Here is a 17,665-nt window from a genome sequence, read left to right on the forward strand (position 1 = left end):
TTTCTTCCTAACCCGACACACAGTAAGCCTTTCATGTCGGAACAGAAGTGACTCGCGGCAGAAAAACGACAAGGGGCCTTGGTACTCTACAGCGCCCAGCGTGGGGGGTGGGGGGGGTTGTTACCAGGAGGAGGTGGGTATCACTTTAATAAAAAGAAAAGGGACATGCAGATATTATTCGAAGAGAACTTGAACCTGGATCACACACCTTCCACCAAACTGAGCCATCTGCTCTTAGGTCAACCCAAATCTCTAAAACATGGCTTGATCCAAATCCAAAACCAATCCATAAAACCAGGCTGAGATCCTTTTTTCGCTGTTCAAATCCAACAGTGCCCATGCTTGTTCATGGACAATGACAGATGCCAAGCATGAAAACTACATCTACATTATGACACCATACATTGTTGAAAACTCAGTGATCTGATTTGGACAACACTGCTTCTTTCAGCTTCAAGTCTATGTCTATACACGCTTGTGGGAAACACACTGGAGCAGCTGGATTGCTGGAAAACTACCTGCAAACTCCGAACCTTTCTGTGCACATGTTTTGACTAATGCCTGTTTCTTGATTCAGACACAAAGCTCTAAAAAAACATCGGAACAGCCCCCGCGATCGCCCCCGCTTGGGCGACACGGGCGGCGACCACGCCGCCTGCCTCTGCCGCCCCCTCCCTCTCCTCCCCTCCCCTGCCGTCGCCGGAGGGGGCTGCCGGAAGCCCGCGCGGGCCCCTAGGATGGCGGCGGCAGGGCATCTTTCTCACCTTGGCTGCACGCGCCAGTACCAGGTGTGGGACCAGTGCGAAGCAGCTCCGCTGGCTGTGGTGACAGCGGTGGCAAGGGGCGGCGGATCCGGCACCCTAGTGGCCGGATCCGGCTATCCCGATGCCTAATCTGCGCGGAGAAGGGGGTTGCGGGTCTGCGAAGGTCTTGGGCGAGAGGCACGGCATGCGGCGGCTAGAGGCCGCGCGTTGCGGTGGCTGGCGCGAGGCGGATGAAGCCCCGTGCGGCAGCGGCTGGCGCGGGGCGGGGAGGGCCCGGTGGCCGCGTGCAGGCACATCGCGGCAGTTAAGGACGTCGCGCGCGGTGAGCCACGGCCGGTGAGGAGGCGGACCGATGGCCTTGGCGGCGCAGGCGGCTACTGCGTGGACGCAATGGCGCATTTGGCCAGGGGTCCACGACGCGGGCTGCGATGCCCCGAGGCAAAGCCCGAGCGACATGCGTGAAGGTGTGGCGGCGCGGTGTTGTGTTGCCCCGAGGAGATGCCCGGCAACGAGCGCGATGGTGAGGCGGTGCGGCAGTGGCCGCGTGCGAGGAGCGGAGGTCGAGTGGTGGCGTATCTGGGCGGCGAGCGCCACGGAGGTGGAGGTACGACAGCGTGGCGCGTGGAGACGTGGCGGCACCGCCGCCCCGGATGGACTGTCGTGGCTGTGGTCCGGGAGTACCGAGCCGTGAGCGTGCAGCGAGGGGTTGGGACACTCTGAGCGAAAGCCCTCATCGACGTTCTTGCTGGTGGACATGACGGCAGCGCCCTAGGGTATCGTTTTTCCCCCATTGGGGCCGTCATGTTGGAGTTACAACCCTGCTGCACAGGGTTCTCTGGGTGAAAACCCTATCCAGATCCTGGACGAGCGACGGTGGCGCCATTGTCATCGAGCTCTCCTTGGAGGCGTCGTATCTAGAGACCCAACTCGGTTTGTGGCATTGATGATTCATTAGTCATGGGAGGCCGCAGCCGGTGACGGCAATTCCGCCGCGTGGCATGCTGGACAGGTGTTGCCGAGCCCACATGGAGGCGATCGCAGTTATGGTGGTGTCCAGGGGTTGTCTCATGGTTATTGGATTTGGCTTCTTGCAACGGACCGCGGCGGCTGGCGTTGCTTGGCAACGATCAGTGCGGCGTAGGACTGCGTCGGAGGACTGCACTTGCGGCAACGGCATCGTGGGACGACTAGGCTTGCAGCGGACCGCGGCAGGTTGCTCAGCTTGGTTGGGCTATCCGGTACGGTACATGTCGGAAGACGGCGCAAGCGACTTCTCTGGCTTGCTGACACGACGGCGGAGGCTATGTGCGCGGGTGAAACAACAAGGTGAAGTCGACTTGCGGCGGCGATTTGGCTGATCGATGGAGATCTTGGGGAGTGAGGCAACATTGCTCATCAAGAGCGAGGTGGAGTCCAACGGCGGATGTGGCGAGGCCCCCGCGCGCTGTGTTATCGTGGTGGCGACTGCGAAGCAGCCTGCGAGAGGTCCGGATTCGGTGGTATCACTCTGTCACGTGGAGTGTGGTGTTGCAGCGGTACTATAGAGGAGGGTCCCGCATGGCGGTGGCCTTCTCAGTGCGTGCAGTCTGCTTCTTTCGGTTCCCTGTCAACGTAGGGTCACGTCGGGAGGTTTTGGCAACTACATGAGCGTGAATGTTGGTGGGTGCCACGGTAAGGCTTCGGTTCTGCTGCCATTGTCGGGCAGAGTAAAATCCACTTGAGATATGTTGAGTTCGGCGCGTGTTGATGTCCCAATCCAACCATACGATGTGTTGTTAAGTTGGGTTGAGTGCGATGGCATAGTGCGGCATGTGTTAATGACCTAATTCAACCTACTGATTCGTCCAATTTCATGTTCTTTTTAATATAATTGGCAGCTCTCCTGCATGGTTCGTTTCGAAAGATATGTACTGTAACTGACCAGCTCTTAAAATGTGATGAGTTATGAAGTTTCAGAGGTTTGGAAGTGCAGCTGGCTACATGGTGACAGAGGCTGCAAGTCTCCCATCTGATTGGCCAGCTGAAATGAACTTGGCATGGCAACATTTTCGACCTGAACAATTCAGAGATGGGGATGGTACAAAGGAGGTGTCTCCCAACTGGTTGATTCATCGGCTGAAAAGAACCTGGCATGCAGGTTTTCTCGCTGAAATCAATGGGCGAAAGTAAGAGGAATCCAAGAAAATTTGGATGGCTCATGAAGATTGTGGAGCAGTTTGCCTCCGTCTTGTCTGACAATTGAACCCTTCTAGTAGTATTACAGGTTTCCAAACAATCATCGCAGTCAACTTTTCTACTCAAACTTTGTCCACTGATTTTTCACGAATATCATATGCTTTGCTTCACCAATGTTTCGAGATCATTGAGCTGGCGAACAAAGAGAAGGTAAGGACATTCTTAGTCAGAATATACATAGTCAAGAGTTTAAACAGTACAGGGTCAAGAAAGACAGTTATTTGGAATTTTGGACACAGAGTTTGTAGATTCTTGAGATGAGGACAGGATGAAATATTTACCGCACACATAAGTTTACCCTTCCAGATAAAAAAAAATGTCATGCACTGCATCTTGTCAGAACCGTAAATTCCATCAGAGCAAGCTCTTATCGAATAGCCAAGTCACATCCTCTGCAGACCAATATAAAAAACCACATGTACATTGATTAGTTTATTCACGAATTTTAAAATTAGTTTTTTATTTGCATGGAACTCATCACGTTCTTTTAGTCCATCCTCATCCAAAGCTCCCCCGAACAAGCTTCTGATGCCCTACTCACCAACCCCGCCCTTTTGTGCCGCGTGCCTCGCTCTCCCGTGCAGGCCCCAGAAATCAATCGACGCTCCTGCACACGACAAGCTGAGCCTCTCTCTTGGTTTCTCTTTTCAACACGTCGGATTTCTCTGACGTGGCTCGGCGAATCCACGAGCTAACGTGTATTATTGTACCTGCTCCCAGGCAACAGAAGTTAATGCTCCTTAACGATAGGTTCAGGCGTGCCGGAGCAGGTTGCGCTCAGGGATGTGATCCTGAATTCCTGATCATCATGCACTGCACGAATGGCCGTCCTGTTCCTGTGCCGTCTCATCGTCCTGCTGGGTAAGTGCTGTAGCATGCACGGTAGCTTCAGAAACCTTGGCAATGGACATCAATGAGCGTCCAATAGTTTGGTCAGAACTCAGAAGAGCCCTGAATTTTTGTCTGCTTCTTGGCGAAAACGCTGGTGAGGGTACGGTTTTTATATCAGGGTTTGCAATACGTCTATTACGATGAGAAATTTTAGTATAACAGTTAATAAGACCTAAAAAGAGTGAAAATAATTGTTCCAAACAATTCCAGACCCACATGAATCCAAACCGAAAGGACCCGAGTTGAGAAAAGCATTCCACGCAAAGACAAAACAAATGTCAAAAAGGAGCCACTTGATACTTACGTCCTTTCTTTCTTTCTGTTCCTTTTGGTTTATCCTAGAAATTAGCTTGGTGTGGATTATATTAGAATAATTAGCAAATCTCATATTCATGCACAAATCATACATGCATCTTTCAACATAAAGAAAATAATTTTGTAAAGATAATATTGTCTTATAGTAGCCCAAACTAAAATAGCATATAAGTGTAAAAAATAATATCAATAAGCAGTGGTGGATTCTGGCGTGCAGCCTAGGGGGCTCATCCATCATATCCTTCCTTTTCTTCCTCCCCTGCCTACTCTTTGATCTGCTCTGGCTCTAACGCAACATTACATCACGATTACGCATATAGGTTACAACTTGTATGGAACTATAAGAGTGGCAAAAATAATTTGCTGATGCAGACCCTTATGATCTTGCAAGACTGCCCAACAGTTGATTGGGGTCACATTAGCAACTAAATATAGGAAAGTTGGTTATCTCAGAGAGAGAGGAATCCACATCTGCGTTGTGTCATCTAGTTCGCCATCTCCAACCTCCATTCTCCACCTTCCAACCAACCCACATTTTAAATGGAAAACAAAGCATCAATTCATTGACTAATTGCATGTGTACAGTTCATGCTATTTTTCTCAGAAAATCCTTTTTTTCTGAAATATTTCTTCAATACCAAAGGATAATTTAATTAATTCTTTTGAAACTGTTTTATCCGACCCATGCTTGCTTATTATCTTTTATTATTTCTAAGAGGTTTTCGAGTTAAAATGGTAGGTTAAATAACTCAAAAGCGCAGAAGGTCATGCGGCAAATTTGTGCACCTTTTGACCCACAATTGCAATGCATTTCTGCGGGACATAGCTTAGGTAGATGGACCTGAATGTCATCACTATGAAACCCATACATTCTAATTCAAATCATCGTGAACCTAACCATTTATTAAAATAGATTTAGATGCTTGAGATCATTTAGAAACAACTATATCAAAGAGCAGATGCAATGCAAACCAGTTTAGTATTGCGTCACTAGAAGGATTTAAGATCAATAATATCATTGCTTCAACACACGATCAGCATATAATAATTGGAGGCTAAAACATACTCCCTCCCTCTAGAAATGATAGGCGAATTTTAACTAGGGAAAAGTCTTTCAAAGTAGATTTTGACTTTTAATTTCTCTTATAATATAATGTCAATCGCTAAAAACTCAATGTCATCTCAAAATAAATTTAAGTACAAATATATAGATGCAAAATTTATATACTAAATATGATTATAATTTAACTAATTGTTGGTCAAAGTTTGTAAAGTTTGACTTTTGATTGATCAAAATACGCCTATCATTTCGGGACAGAGGGAGTACAATACGATAAAAGCCGATGTACAAACAAACCAAACTGACACTGCCAATTTTATAAAACAATTAAATTCATTGATGATGTATTCCTTTCTGCGTTCTAAATAAAAGAGTTAAAAATGAATTTATCCTCGAGAAAAATATCAGGGAGTAAGAGACTTTCACAAAAAGAAAATTCACTACTACCCTTAACAAAAACTAAAGTTAAAACATTTTGCCATGCCTTCCCAAACAGCCCGATTGATATTAAACACATACTAGCATTATTTCCTATAAGATCGCACCTACATACTGCTTTTAATATGAAACGATACATTGAACCGGAAAATCCAGGTCACTGTACGAGTCAGCACTGTGCACCATGACCAGGACCAAACAGAAGCCAAGACACGAGGCGGCCATACCGAGCCACCGCCCCAGTTGTTTTACAAGAACGAAGACCCATCAGTGGCCAGGTCACACTCATCTGGAGCACATTAAACATCACCCCTGCAGAGATCGACGCATCATGCTAAACCACCTCGGAAAGATTAACATCACAGCACCCATCAAATCCAATGCCGACCTGAGATTAGCACCCCGCATTAGAATTGACCCAACAGACATCCACAATGTCAAACACAAACAGTACTAGAAATTGTTGCAGCTGCAACAGAAAACAGTTGCTGTCAGCACCAATCAGGCAACCATCGCAGCAGAAAATGGCCACAATCCATGAAATGTATGTACAAGGTGATAACTGATAGCATGTAATGAATGAGTTCTGAAGTGATGTTGCATTGTAACCTATGGTACAACAACAATGAAGCATTTTACATAACCATGGTTGAGTAGTGAGTACAAGTGTACAACACAACAGTAGTGCATTTTACATCAGTCATGAATACTTAGTGGTACAACAGTAAATTGTTTTACACCAATCACGAGCCATCAACAGGCCTTGGAAGCATTGATGCAAGCATTAGCCCTCTCTCCCCTTGTACTCCTTCACAAGAAGCAAAGGATGGGAGCTAGTAAATGCTAGCACTACCACACATAAATAATTCACAATCCTCTGAAGAGAATAAGTAACCTTTGGAATGATCAGCAGAAGAGGGATTTGGAAGGAAGATACAAGGAGAGATGGGGAAGAAATACAAGGGGATAATTCTTGCCTAGACAAGCCGGCAATTCGATACAAATTGACTAGGCTCCAATTCCTGAATTTCTTTCACTTGTAGAGAAGAATACTAAATGGTGGTGGAAATCTCAATACCTACACTAACCAACTTCAAAAGAATGTATCACCAGCAATCACTAGCAAGGTATGAGGCTAGTTGATTTCAGTAAGTAGCAGCAACTGGTCAATCACAGCAAAAAAGAATATGGTACCTTTCTTGTTTGATCTGTGTTTGTGTTTGTTCTAGACTACCATCTCATCCAGCTGGAGCTGCTCAAGCCAGCTGCCGATGACACCAGCAGTGTTGTCCTCGCCGCCACCGATACCTTCATGACTTGCTGCCTGACTCAAAGTGCCAATGGACTCCATTGCAGTTGTCCCATTGATGAATGGTTTCTCCGGCGTTGGCTCCTTCACCAGGGTATTGACCCATGAGAGGTCCGGCTCATCACCGTTGGCTCCGCTCCTGAGCTCAAACGACGAGGACCGCTTGAGGCGGCCGAGTTCCTCATCGTCAGCACCCCAATCTGGGGTGCCGGAGGGAATTCCCCATTTGGACCAGCTCGAGGTAACCGGTGAGCCAACAAGGACGGAAGCACCCGAGCCAAGGTCTCTTGAGCTCATGCTTCTCAGCGTCTGCTGCTGCATCTTCTCCCGCTGAGCAAGGGCCGCGAGAAGCCGGGAGCTCATTGGAGACACTGGCTCTGGGATAACCGCAGCCGCCGTTGCCCGGGGTGACAGCAAGCTCTGCTGCTGCTGGAACTGGTTCAGCATGGCGGCCTTGCGCGTCGGCGAGAAAGCAGCGCCGCCCTGGTCGGCGAACCGCGGCGAGTGAGACGCCGCGGCGACCGCCATCTCAGCGGAGAACAGATCATCGAGATTTGACGGCACGAGCGTCTTTCCCCTCGCCGAACGCACCGAGGCTGGCGACCCGACGAGCCCGTCGTAGTCCGCCGAGGCGAGCAGCTCGTCCGCCGCCATGCTGCGCGCGCTCAGCGACGTGCGCAGCCGGCTCAGGTGAAGGTTCCCTGCGCTCCCGGGCAGGCACAACGCCGGCACGTTCGGTTGCGGCCACGCGCCCGCCACGCCGCCGCCGCCGCCGGACGGCGACAGCGGCGGCGTGAACGATGCCCCCGGCGACGGCAGCCCCATCCCCATCGCCGCCGCCATCTCCATCGCGCTGCGCGAACCGGCCGACGACACGTACAGTGGCCGGAGCTCCTCCGGCGTGTGCGCAAAGAAGCAGACACGGCGCGCGCAGCCGACGCCGTCCTTGCACAGCCGCGTCCGGTACTGCGCGGGGTGGAGCCAGCTCTCGAACACCCCGTGCGCGTACTCGCACATGTCCCCCCTCCGGCAGCCGGCGCCCTTCTTGAACTCCGGGCACGGCACGCAGCTGTAGTGATACTTGCGCGGATCCCGCCGCCGCGCGTTCTCGCCGGGGTGGACGAAGGGGCACTCGGTCCAGTCGTGGGAGTAGGCGCGCGAGCACGCGCGCACCTTGAAGGAGTACATGCGGAAGTCGTCGGAGGCGTAGGCGCCGTTCTTGATGTCTGGGAGGGAGGGGTCCGGCGGCCACTCCTTGCGGGCGCCGAGGAGGGAGAGGAGGTGATTCTTGAGCGGGAGTGAGCTGGGTGGGAGGGTGACGAGGTCGGACGGCCGCCGGTGGAGGTGGTCGAGGAGGGTGGGATCCGCACCGGCGGAGAGGAGGCGGGAGACAGCCGCGGGCGCGGAGGAGGCCCCGCCGGCGGCGGCGAGGTGGAGCGCGGTGGAGAGGGACGCCGGGGAGGCGCGGTTGGGGTCGACGAGGTGGGGTGGCGAGAGAAGGACGTCGACGCAGCCCACGGAGCCGTATGCCGCGGCGACCATGAGCGGGGTCATGGGCTCCGCGCCGCGCGCTGGGGAGTACCACGGCGCGGGCTCGTCGGCGAGGGACGGGTGCGCGGCGAGGAGGTCCCCGAGAGCCTCCGCGTCGTCTTCGGCCGCGAGCTCCAGGAGCCGTGCTGAGATGGCGGCTGCCGCCTCGGAAGCGTCCGCCATGGCCGGCGGCGAGCGATCGGAGAAGGTGTTCGACGAAATGGCGGAGAGGGAAAGGGCAGCAGAGGGAAAGGGAAAGGAAGTTGCTTTTGGGTTTTTGGACAAAACTAGGTTTTTGCTTGGGTTGGGTTTTTGGCAGCTTGGTCTATTGCTATGCTTTATGGGCAGAATAGGGTTTTCATCTCTTTGCTCCTTGGTAAATTGTGAATTTTGGATGCGGTGCTCACAAAATGTGTGGTATTGGACAATCAGGTAGGGAAAGGGCTCAACATTTTTTTTATAGGTGACTAAGAAAAAGGATGCAGAGTCGACGAGCTCTTTATCCTAATTAGACGGATTAAAAAAAATAAGAGTGACTTGAAAATGAAATGATCTTCTTATTTCCTTCCCTTGTCTTTCTCACTTGGGCATTGAAATCGTCTTGATGCAAACTTCTACAAAGGCCACCAAAAGCTTTCCACATAAAAAATAGTTTTTTTAATAATGAATAGCTAGTTTGTTACTAAGGAAACAAAGTTAATTAGGCATTTTGTTATAAATTTATTTGAAGCTGGTGAGAAGGTTGAATATTAGCTTTATTCTTAAAAAAACACATGCTATTTTTTAATCACTTGTTTTCTTTTCCTCTAGCTTTCGTCACATGTGACTCTTTTTTTATATGCCATCCGCCTTCACAGCTCGCTTCTCCATCCACCCGCTTCCTTCTTTATCTCTCGGCAGCTCCATGTTGCCAGATATGTCGTCGCGCCCCTAGAGTGCTACACTAGCTTTTGTCAATGGTCTCATTCGACCCTTTTGGGATCGAATGCTCTATGGCTCCTTGCAGCACCCTCACCACCTTTTTGTCTCTCCCCACTGATCGAATGCTCTACGGCTCCTTGCAGCACCCTCGCCACCTTGCCACACGAACCCCGTATCTGGCACTATCACCATGCTAGCATATTTACACTTATCATGACCTCCCTTAAACCTAGGAATCGAATATATACGGATGGAGCCAATACGCTCTGTACTAGCAGGAGTTGCTCTCTAACCATTGATAAAACACAAAAAAATGAGTCACCTATAATATGCAAGGTGTAAGAAAAAAATCAAAATTCTTTTAAGTGTGTGCTTTGAGATTTTTTTTTAGCCACTCTTCTTGTATAGCCATCCTGATTTGGTAACCATCGATAGCTAATAAAGAAAAATCCCCGATCTCAATTTTGTCTGTATGTGCAATGGAATTTATTAGTCTGAATGGGTTTACAATGTGTGATTCCTGTGAAATTGGGTTTTGACTTTGTATAATTTTGCTATTAGTAGTAGTCTAGTAATTTCTTATGGGATGGCACATGATTCGTCGATGGTGTAGTATTTTCAACCGAGATGATCTAGTTGATGGCTGCTCGAAAGCAACTAGCATTAATATTCAAAAAGAACAAGAAGCGGGTAAGAGCAAGAACGTAAAAAAGTGTCACCGAGTTATTTGATAGTGTCAAAGAGCTAATTAACCACATCTTATTCTCTTGCTTAGTGGTAAGCTTTAAAGTGTCATTAAAATATCTAGGCTCTATGCCAACAAAACCATCTACATAGATCAATGTTTGAAGAAATGTATGCGTTTCGACAAGCGAACGAGGTTGCACTGCTGTAGATAATAAGGTGGCTGTTCTTTCCACGGCATGACAAAGTAATACCATGTTAAATATAGTAATAATTTCAACATGTTTTTATATTATCATGTATCCATAAGCTTCAAGCGTAAATTTATATTTGATTTGTCTCAATTTCATATATATATCAACTGACAAGAAAAAAGCGTTGAAGTCATTAGGATAGGTGACCTAACTCCTAAATATTGTTTGTTGTCTCTACAAAACCTTATGGTTGTGCCTTACATTTGCCGATCGACAGTCATGGAACCATCACCACCTCCATCTGTATCCAATTTAAGTAGATTTTTCATTAGAGTGAAAAAAGATGACGAAACAATTTGGAGACTAGGGAGAGTCGGTTTCGTCGCAAGACTGCGAGTCTTCGTCGAGTTGTTAGGTCGAGAAGGATTTTGATCCGGAGCAAATTGAAGGACATTTTTAGAGGCAATATTGCCGCTTGTTGTTGCTCCTGCTCTCCACTTTAATTTCACGAATTATTTGGTTTCACTATTTTTCAACTGAGTCTCGGCGGAAGAACCAACTTAGCTGTTGAGACAAACTTTCGATATATAAATGATATATTCAAATAGTTAGTGTGGCAATTTTACACTTTATATGTCTCTATCGGTAATGGCACGCACGTACGAGTCTAAGGACATCCTTCCAGCATTACGTGCACACTCTGATAAAAAGGTTACCCCCTCGCGATCAAACTCTCCCCCGCTGTCCAATCTTGGTTTTACAGTTTTTTCTCCATTACAGAACTACAGAGCCATGCGACGGGACCCACAGCACAGGGGTAAACTCGGAACTGATCCATCCACCCCGCGCCGCGCGTGCGGGTTGGTCCTCCTCCTCCTCTCGCTCCGGCGGTCTCGGTCGCCGCGCCCGCGCAGGCCGTCCAGTCAGTCCGCCAGGCGCCGGGGCCCGCCGTTCAGCCCTTTCCACGTGAAATCCGACCCGCATGACCCACCGCCACGTGGGGTTGGACCTCCAGTAGGCCTGCTTGTCAGTGGGTGTTCGTCTGGTGCGGGTAGGCTATCCGACGGTAGCGGAGATGATTCTCCCCTCGATGCGGCTCGTGCCTGCGGCGTGCTCGAGCGCGGACCCGAGGCGGCGGGGATCAAATCGGGCTCCCGACGCGCCGCGCGGGTTCCGTCCCCGGGCCCGGGCCCGGGCCCCGAGGCTTGTCTGCCTGGGTGCTCTGCCGTGTGGGCCAGGAACGTGAGCAGTTCGACGGGACTCGAGCTCCGCTCGGCACGTGGAACAAACTCTTTTTTCCGAGAGCTCTGTAATCTAATCTCGATTAACAACAAGAATGAACATGATCTTAGAAAAGTACTACGGGTCAGTTTGCTAGTCTCATCTTGCCTAGCAAAATTAGCCTTGCCATGAAGGAGAGCTGAACCGGCTTGCTGCAGCAAGCAAGAAAAAAAAAAAAAAGCTTGCTATCACGGGCACGCTGTGCTCCTTACCCACCTAGGGAGGCAAGCTGACCCTATTTCCTCCGTTTCAAATTACAAGATATTTAATTCTTTTAAAAAAAAATTATAGATCTAGCTATGCACTAAAATATGTATTATACCTACATAAATAGTAAAAATTATAATTTTATAGAAATTAAAACGAACTACAATTTAAAACAGAGGAAGTAGTCTGTGTGGTTAGGAGCTTGTTTCTTTTGCATCCAACTTTTTGCTAGAAAAAGAACAAAATTTGGCAAAAAGTGCAAACATCTTGGTCCAATCTCTAGAGAACGAGATGACTCTTGCTATGTTCAGATATGTGTGTCGGAAATAGCATTGGATTCATGTTGCTGTACCTGCAGTGCCGTGCATGCCGGAATTTTGGCAGCAGATGCCATGCCAACAGACCAACCGTTGGCGGGAACGGACGAACGGTGAGGACCGAGGACGGGCTACAGCCTATAAGCCTACGACGAGCTTTGCTGCTCGACTCATTTTACTGTTCGCTTCAGCTTATAAGCTGACTGAAAAGCTGAAACGGCTGATTTGTTGTGAGAGGAAAACACTGTTTGATGGCTGATAAGCCGGCTGAATAAGCTGAAGCGAACAAGTCGCATATTAAAACCAAATTTAATACGGCATATCCTTTTTCGCCCTAATGTCACTTTGCATGCCAAATTACTTAAGCCGAATATTTAGTTTTTTGACTGGTGAAAAAAAAATCGCGTACGCCTCACGAACAGGATGTGTGTGTGTATGATCACGAAGCACATGTTAGATGCTCGTTTATTTGATTTTTGGTGTGCACGTACGTGTAGCGTCGCCCACCGGGGCTTCCCGAACATTCTCCACGCTGGGTGCGCCTTTCATCATGTGGGCCCGGCCGCTTGCCAAACCGGAAAGAATTGCTTCGCTCACATGACTGCCGACACTTTGACAAAATCTTTTGCCAAACTAGTCGTTCTTTCCCGACCAATGCTAGTATCTGTAAAAAGGTACATTCGATTGCTTCAAGAAATGTGTGCACGTGTATTTATGGCCGGAGTATTTGGTAAAAAGAAAAATCATCCGAGCCTTGTCTCCTAGGAAATGTTTTGCTTTTTCTTTTTAACACATGACGTTTAAGATAAACTGATTAATTCAAAAGAGAGTATACTCGTGATAATTTTTAAATAAAATCGCTCTGATCTGTTTTTTTATTAGCTTTTGCAAGTTTCATTGTCCATCCGGGAGAGAGGAAGGAAAAAGAAAAATCACTGGGCCTGAAATCAGAGTCTGGAGGTGGTGAAAGTAAAAAAAAAAGATGGAAACCGATGCTTTCATGAGATGACTCACAGCTGAGGCCCGGTCTGCACAGAGCTAGACACGCGTCGGCATCATGCAGAGTACACTCAAATGACCAACCGTGGAAATAGAAAAGGGAGGCTGAAGAGCCGAACAATGACTATCATAGCATCACCTTTCTGCGACTTTTTTTCGTTACAGGATTTTTGATATACGTTTCGCCAAAGATTTTGTCCCGGCCCGGCGGGCGATTCACCGCCCTTTTCATCTGAGAGGAGGAAATTGGGCGTCTCTTTCGGTCGGTCTTTTCACTCTTTCCATGTCATCACATTCACCCCCACTCGTAAAAAGGTACCTGAGATAACGAACTTGAGAGATGCTTTCTTGCCATGAGCTTTGCGTCGATCGCATCTTTGCGAGCACGAGCTCACTTACTCTCTTGAGATGCCAAAATGAGTTGTTTACACTTTATAAGATATTACATTGAAGTGAGGAATACCAATTACCAACTTACCAACTTGCTCTTTGGTAGGGATGTCATATGACTCAATCTTTTTTTTTAAAAAAAAAGAGACAAAGAGGATAAGTTTCCTTTTCCTTTTCCTTTTTCCATTTTATCTTTAGTTCCATGAAGAACCATTCGCAATAATGAACAAAAGATAGCTGGAATATTTGGATTAAGAAACATAGGCTGCCGTTTTTCGGTTGAGGAGAGGCAAAGACAAAGAGTGCTTTGGCCTTTGTTGGGGGTTACGATGCCTCCCATGACGGAAGTGCCTGTCATTTTCTTGGGCGCTTCCTACACTGCTTTGCATGACGACCGTACGTCGTTAACTGAATCGCGCCATCTGTCTAAAGGTGATAAGTCGTCCTGCCATTTCACACTTTTCAGAGGGTCGAAACAAATGCCCAGTGACCATTTCGTGGCCACCAAACAGTGTACTGCGTTCCTTGACAACGCAGGTAATGCTCAGTTCAAAGCGTACTTTCAGACAACAAAAAACAGTGTCATGTCAAGCAGCTTCCTAGGATTTTGGGGGTCGTCAATAGGAAGCGCATTAGCGAGCTATGAACAGAACCAATGTAACATCAGAATCTTAAGAAAGAAACAGCCTGATGTTCATCACCAAGTGAACCGTATGTGACAATCACAACGAGCATCATCTCGCAACAGTCCTCATGATCCTCGCAACAAAGCCAATCGTAAGCGCCATAGCATATGTTGTTGCAGTACCCAGTATGCACCAAGATTGAGCGAGCAGTCCAAGGCTACCAGATGCACCAATGTAAGACACAGCATAGACAGAGCGCATCGCAACAGAATCCGAACATGAAAAGGGAACCGGCGCAAGAAAGGCCATCATCATAGGCAGATATCGAGAGAATGATCTCTCCCAGATCCAACGAGGCTTTCAGCAAAACTCGATATAATCAACTTTGCCAGTAGAACTGCACCCTGGCATCGCAATTAGCCGCAGGAAGGTTCGAAACAGATGTACCGATACCAACTAAAAGAATGTGTTGCAATCATGTCGACGACAAATCTTGTGGACAGCGAATTCGGGAACAGTTTTCCTTCTCCCCATCTACCAAAACAACAGAAAACGAACGAACCTCGAAGTTTTACAGCGCCACTCACCACAGACCGATCATCTTCCACCAGAAGCCTCCCACTCCCAGCCAGATGATGATGTTCACAACGGAGATAACAAACCCGTAGCCCCACCACTGAGCCAACGGAACGTACCCGGCGCCGTAGAATACAGGAGCAGAACCAATCCCGTAGTGGGTGATGCCGCCCATGAGGTTCGAGAGGAATGAGAGAACCATGGCGGCAAAGAGCGAGGGGGTGCCCAGGGCCTTCGCCACTGACAGGAATGCAGCAAACATTGCTCCAATGTGTGCAGCACCACTTGCAAAGAAATAGTGGGAGTAGAAGTACAGCAGCACCAAGACGCTGAACGAAAGTTGCCAGGACAAACCAAGGCCTCCAACAAACTGCGAGAAACAGAAAGACATGGTCAATATAGGAGAAATTAGTAAACAGGAAAAACGCATTCCTTTCCATGACGTTGATGTCAGAACTGGGTTAACCAAAGAATAAACACATTGGAATATCAGGCCCATAAATGCCATTGAACTTCTAGGGAAAAAAAGCTGGGCATTGAACTACATGCCTAGATTATTTTTATTATTGTCATGCTGATGGATATATGAGCCTGCCATTCATACTCAAATGTTAGAAAGAATCAAGATAATTATTTCTACTTCTGGTCTAACAAACGAAAAAAATCTTTATATCTTAACTACCTACTATCTAGCCTATCCTTCATTGTGGACAGTGCTCCATTTCAAGGGTGAGCAGATAAATGGCACAATAAATAGCTCCTAGATCAGGGTCAAGATATGCATGGTTAATGTCATTATGTATCAGAATTGAATACAATGTGCAACTTGGTGGAACCTACAAACATGACAAACAATGCCAGCAAATGCAATGTTTGGTGGCATCAAAGTTCAGCACCATGCCATATTGAAATGGAGAATATCCACCATGCTCAATATCAATTACAGTTGGTCAGCACTGTAGTAATTTGTATGCTGTTCGAACTTCTGAATTGTGGTGTGAAGAGAAAGTTACGGGAGGAAGAGTCAGTGTACCTTCACAACAGTCTCACTGAACCAAGCAATCAGCCCATATTTGTTGAGGTAGCCAGCCATTGCGATAAGTGCGGCAAACCATGTAAGGGTATCCCATGCCACAGACTCCGCCAAACACTCTTTCCATGTGACAACACCTGTGATTAGGAGCACACCTAGGCCAAGAATTGCTGCAGACACTGCATCCACACTTATCATTCCCCCAAAGATCCAAAGACCGACCTGGTGACATGCAAAGCACAATGATCAGCGAAGAATAGTCCAGTTTCTATTCAAGTCGGATGTAGACAGCGCAATGACAAAAATGTTACCAACATTAGGTTCAACAACAACAACAAAACCTGTTAGTTTCATGCAAGTTGGGATAAGCTAGTAACCAAAATCAGGCTAAGCTAAGAAATGTTCAGTGAAGAAATGTGCACATCCACACCCAGGTTAAGGTTGAACTCTATGTTTTTTGTGGAATCACTGAGAAATACCACCAGACAGCACTTTCTGGAAATGTAAGAAAACTTCACAGAGAAATAAAATAAGGCTATTGCATGGGGATTATTCAGTAACACCTACTAATCTACTATCACTAATAATGAATATTTCCGAGCTCCAAGACAGAATCACAGGCCAGAGATCAATTCCATCAACTCATACTTAGTATCAATCACTTAAGAAAAACATGAATACAGGAAGCAAACACTGCACGCATGTAGTTCCCCATTGCCAAACAGCTCTACTCAAGTTCTGAATCTTAACACACTACACACAACAAATGGAGTATGCAAGACAGCAGATGATTGTAACTATCAGGATTCAGAAGCATAAAAAACAACAATAGCACTAGACAAACTCAGGCCATGATTAAAATAACATCGACAAGCAAAATGAAAAAGGGGTAAACAGTGCATTATACCGTGAGCAGCAGCGTGCCTGCCATGATCTTCTCCTCCTTGCTCATGGGCCCCATCTTGGCGAGGCGCTCCTTGGCCAGGCGCGGTGCATCCGGGCTGGACTTCACCTCCGGTGGGTAGATCACGTACAGAATGAGCGGCACGAGCACGAGCGACAGCATCCCAGGCACAATGGCGGCCTTCGCCCACAGCGTCCACCCGATCCCCTCCCCGATTGTGGCCGCCGTCAGGTTGGCCGACAGCGGGTTGGCCGCCATCGCGGTGAGGAACATGGCGGAGGAGACGACGGATGTCTGGAAGCAGGTGAGCATGAGCCATGCCCCCAGGCGGCGCTCGGTGCCGTCGCCGGCGCGCGAGCCGCAGGCCTCGCAGAGCGCCTTGACAAGCGGGAGGAAGATGCCGCCGGCGCGGGCGGAGACGGAGGGGATGGCGGGGGCGAGGAGCGCCTCCGCGAACACGAGCGAGTAGCCTAGGCCGAGGGAGGAGCTCCCGAACGCGGCGACGAAGGCGTAGGCGACGCGGGAGCCGAGCCCGGTCTTGATGAACCCGCGCGCGAAGAAGAAGGCGAGCGCGATGAGCCAGGGGATGGGGTCGCCGAAGGCGGAGAAGGCCGCGGCGAAGGTGAGGGTGCGGGTGAGCACGGCGGCGCCGAGGCCGAGCAGGGCGACGGCACCGAGGGGCAGCGGCTGGGTGATGATGCCGACGATGGTGGAGAGGAAGATGGCTAGGAGCTGCCACGCTTTGCGGGGCACACCGGAGGGGGCCGGGCCGAGCCTGATGAGGACCCCCGTCGCGACGGTGGCGAGGAGCGGCGTGATGGCCGCGCCCTGCAGCGCGGGCTTCGGCGGCGGGGCGGCGGGGGCCGCCCTCGCGGAGGCGGAGGCGGAGACCGGGGGGAGGACGCCGCTGCGGGAGGTGGAGGTGGAGGCGGCGGCGGCCGTGGGGGGTGGGGTGAAGAGGGGCTTGGAGGGGGGCAGGGACTGGGAGATG

The 17,665-nt window shown here is 49.0% G+C and overlaps 2 protein-coding genes across 3 annotated transcripts; both read right to left on the reverse strand.

Moving 5' to 3' along the window:
• Positions 1–5,770: 5,770 nt before the first annotated feature.
• Positions 5,771–9,031, reverse strand: LOC101784558 (zinc finger CCCH domain-containing protein 67). Of its 2 annotated transcripts, none has more exons than XM_004962827.3 (2): positions 6,898–9,029; positions 5,771–6,091 (listed from the first exon to the last, which is right to left on the reverse strand). In XM_004962827.3, the coding sequence occupies exon 1, from the start codon at positions 8,723–8,725 to the stop codon at positions 6,929–6,931; it is 1,797 nt and encodes a 598-aa protein (XP_004962884.1). In that variant the 5' UTR covers positions 8,726–9,029; the 3' UTR covers positions 5,771–6,091; positions 6,898–6,928. The 2 variants fall into 2 exon arrangements, with proteins under 2 accessions (XP_004962884.1, XP_004962885.1); XM_004962828.3 differs by lacking the exon at positions 5,771–6,091 and adding an exon at positions 6,249–6,511 and having other exon boundaries at positions 6,898–9,031.
• Positions 9,032–14,519: 5,488 nt separating this feature from the next.
• Positions 14,520–17,664, reverse strand: LOC101752563 (dicarboxylate transporter 1, chloroplastic; the record flags this gene model as incomplete). Its single annotated transcript, XM_022825303.1, has 3 exons — positions 14,520–15,107; positions 15,771–15,992; positions 16,678–17,664. Coding segments are annotated over 3 exons (1,572 nt in total), but the record flags the coding sequence as incomplete, so codon positions are not given.
• Position 17,665: the final 1 nt, after the last annotated feature.

Source organism: Setaria italica, chromosome III (assembly GCF_000263155.2).
Source record: "Setaria italica strain Yugu1 chromosome III, Setaria_italica_v2.0, whole genome shotgun sequence".
NCBI lineage: Eukaryota > Viridiplantae > Streptophyta > Magnoliopsida > Poales > Poaceae > Setaria > Setaria italica.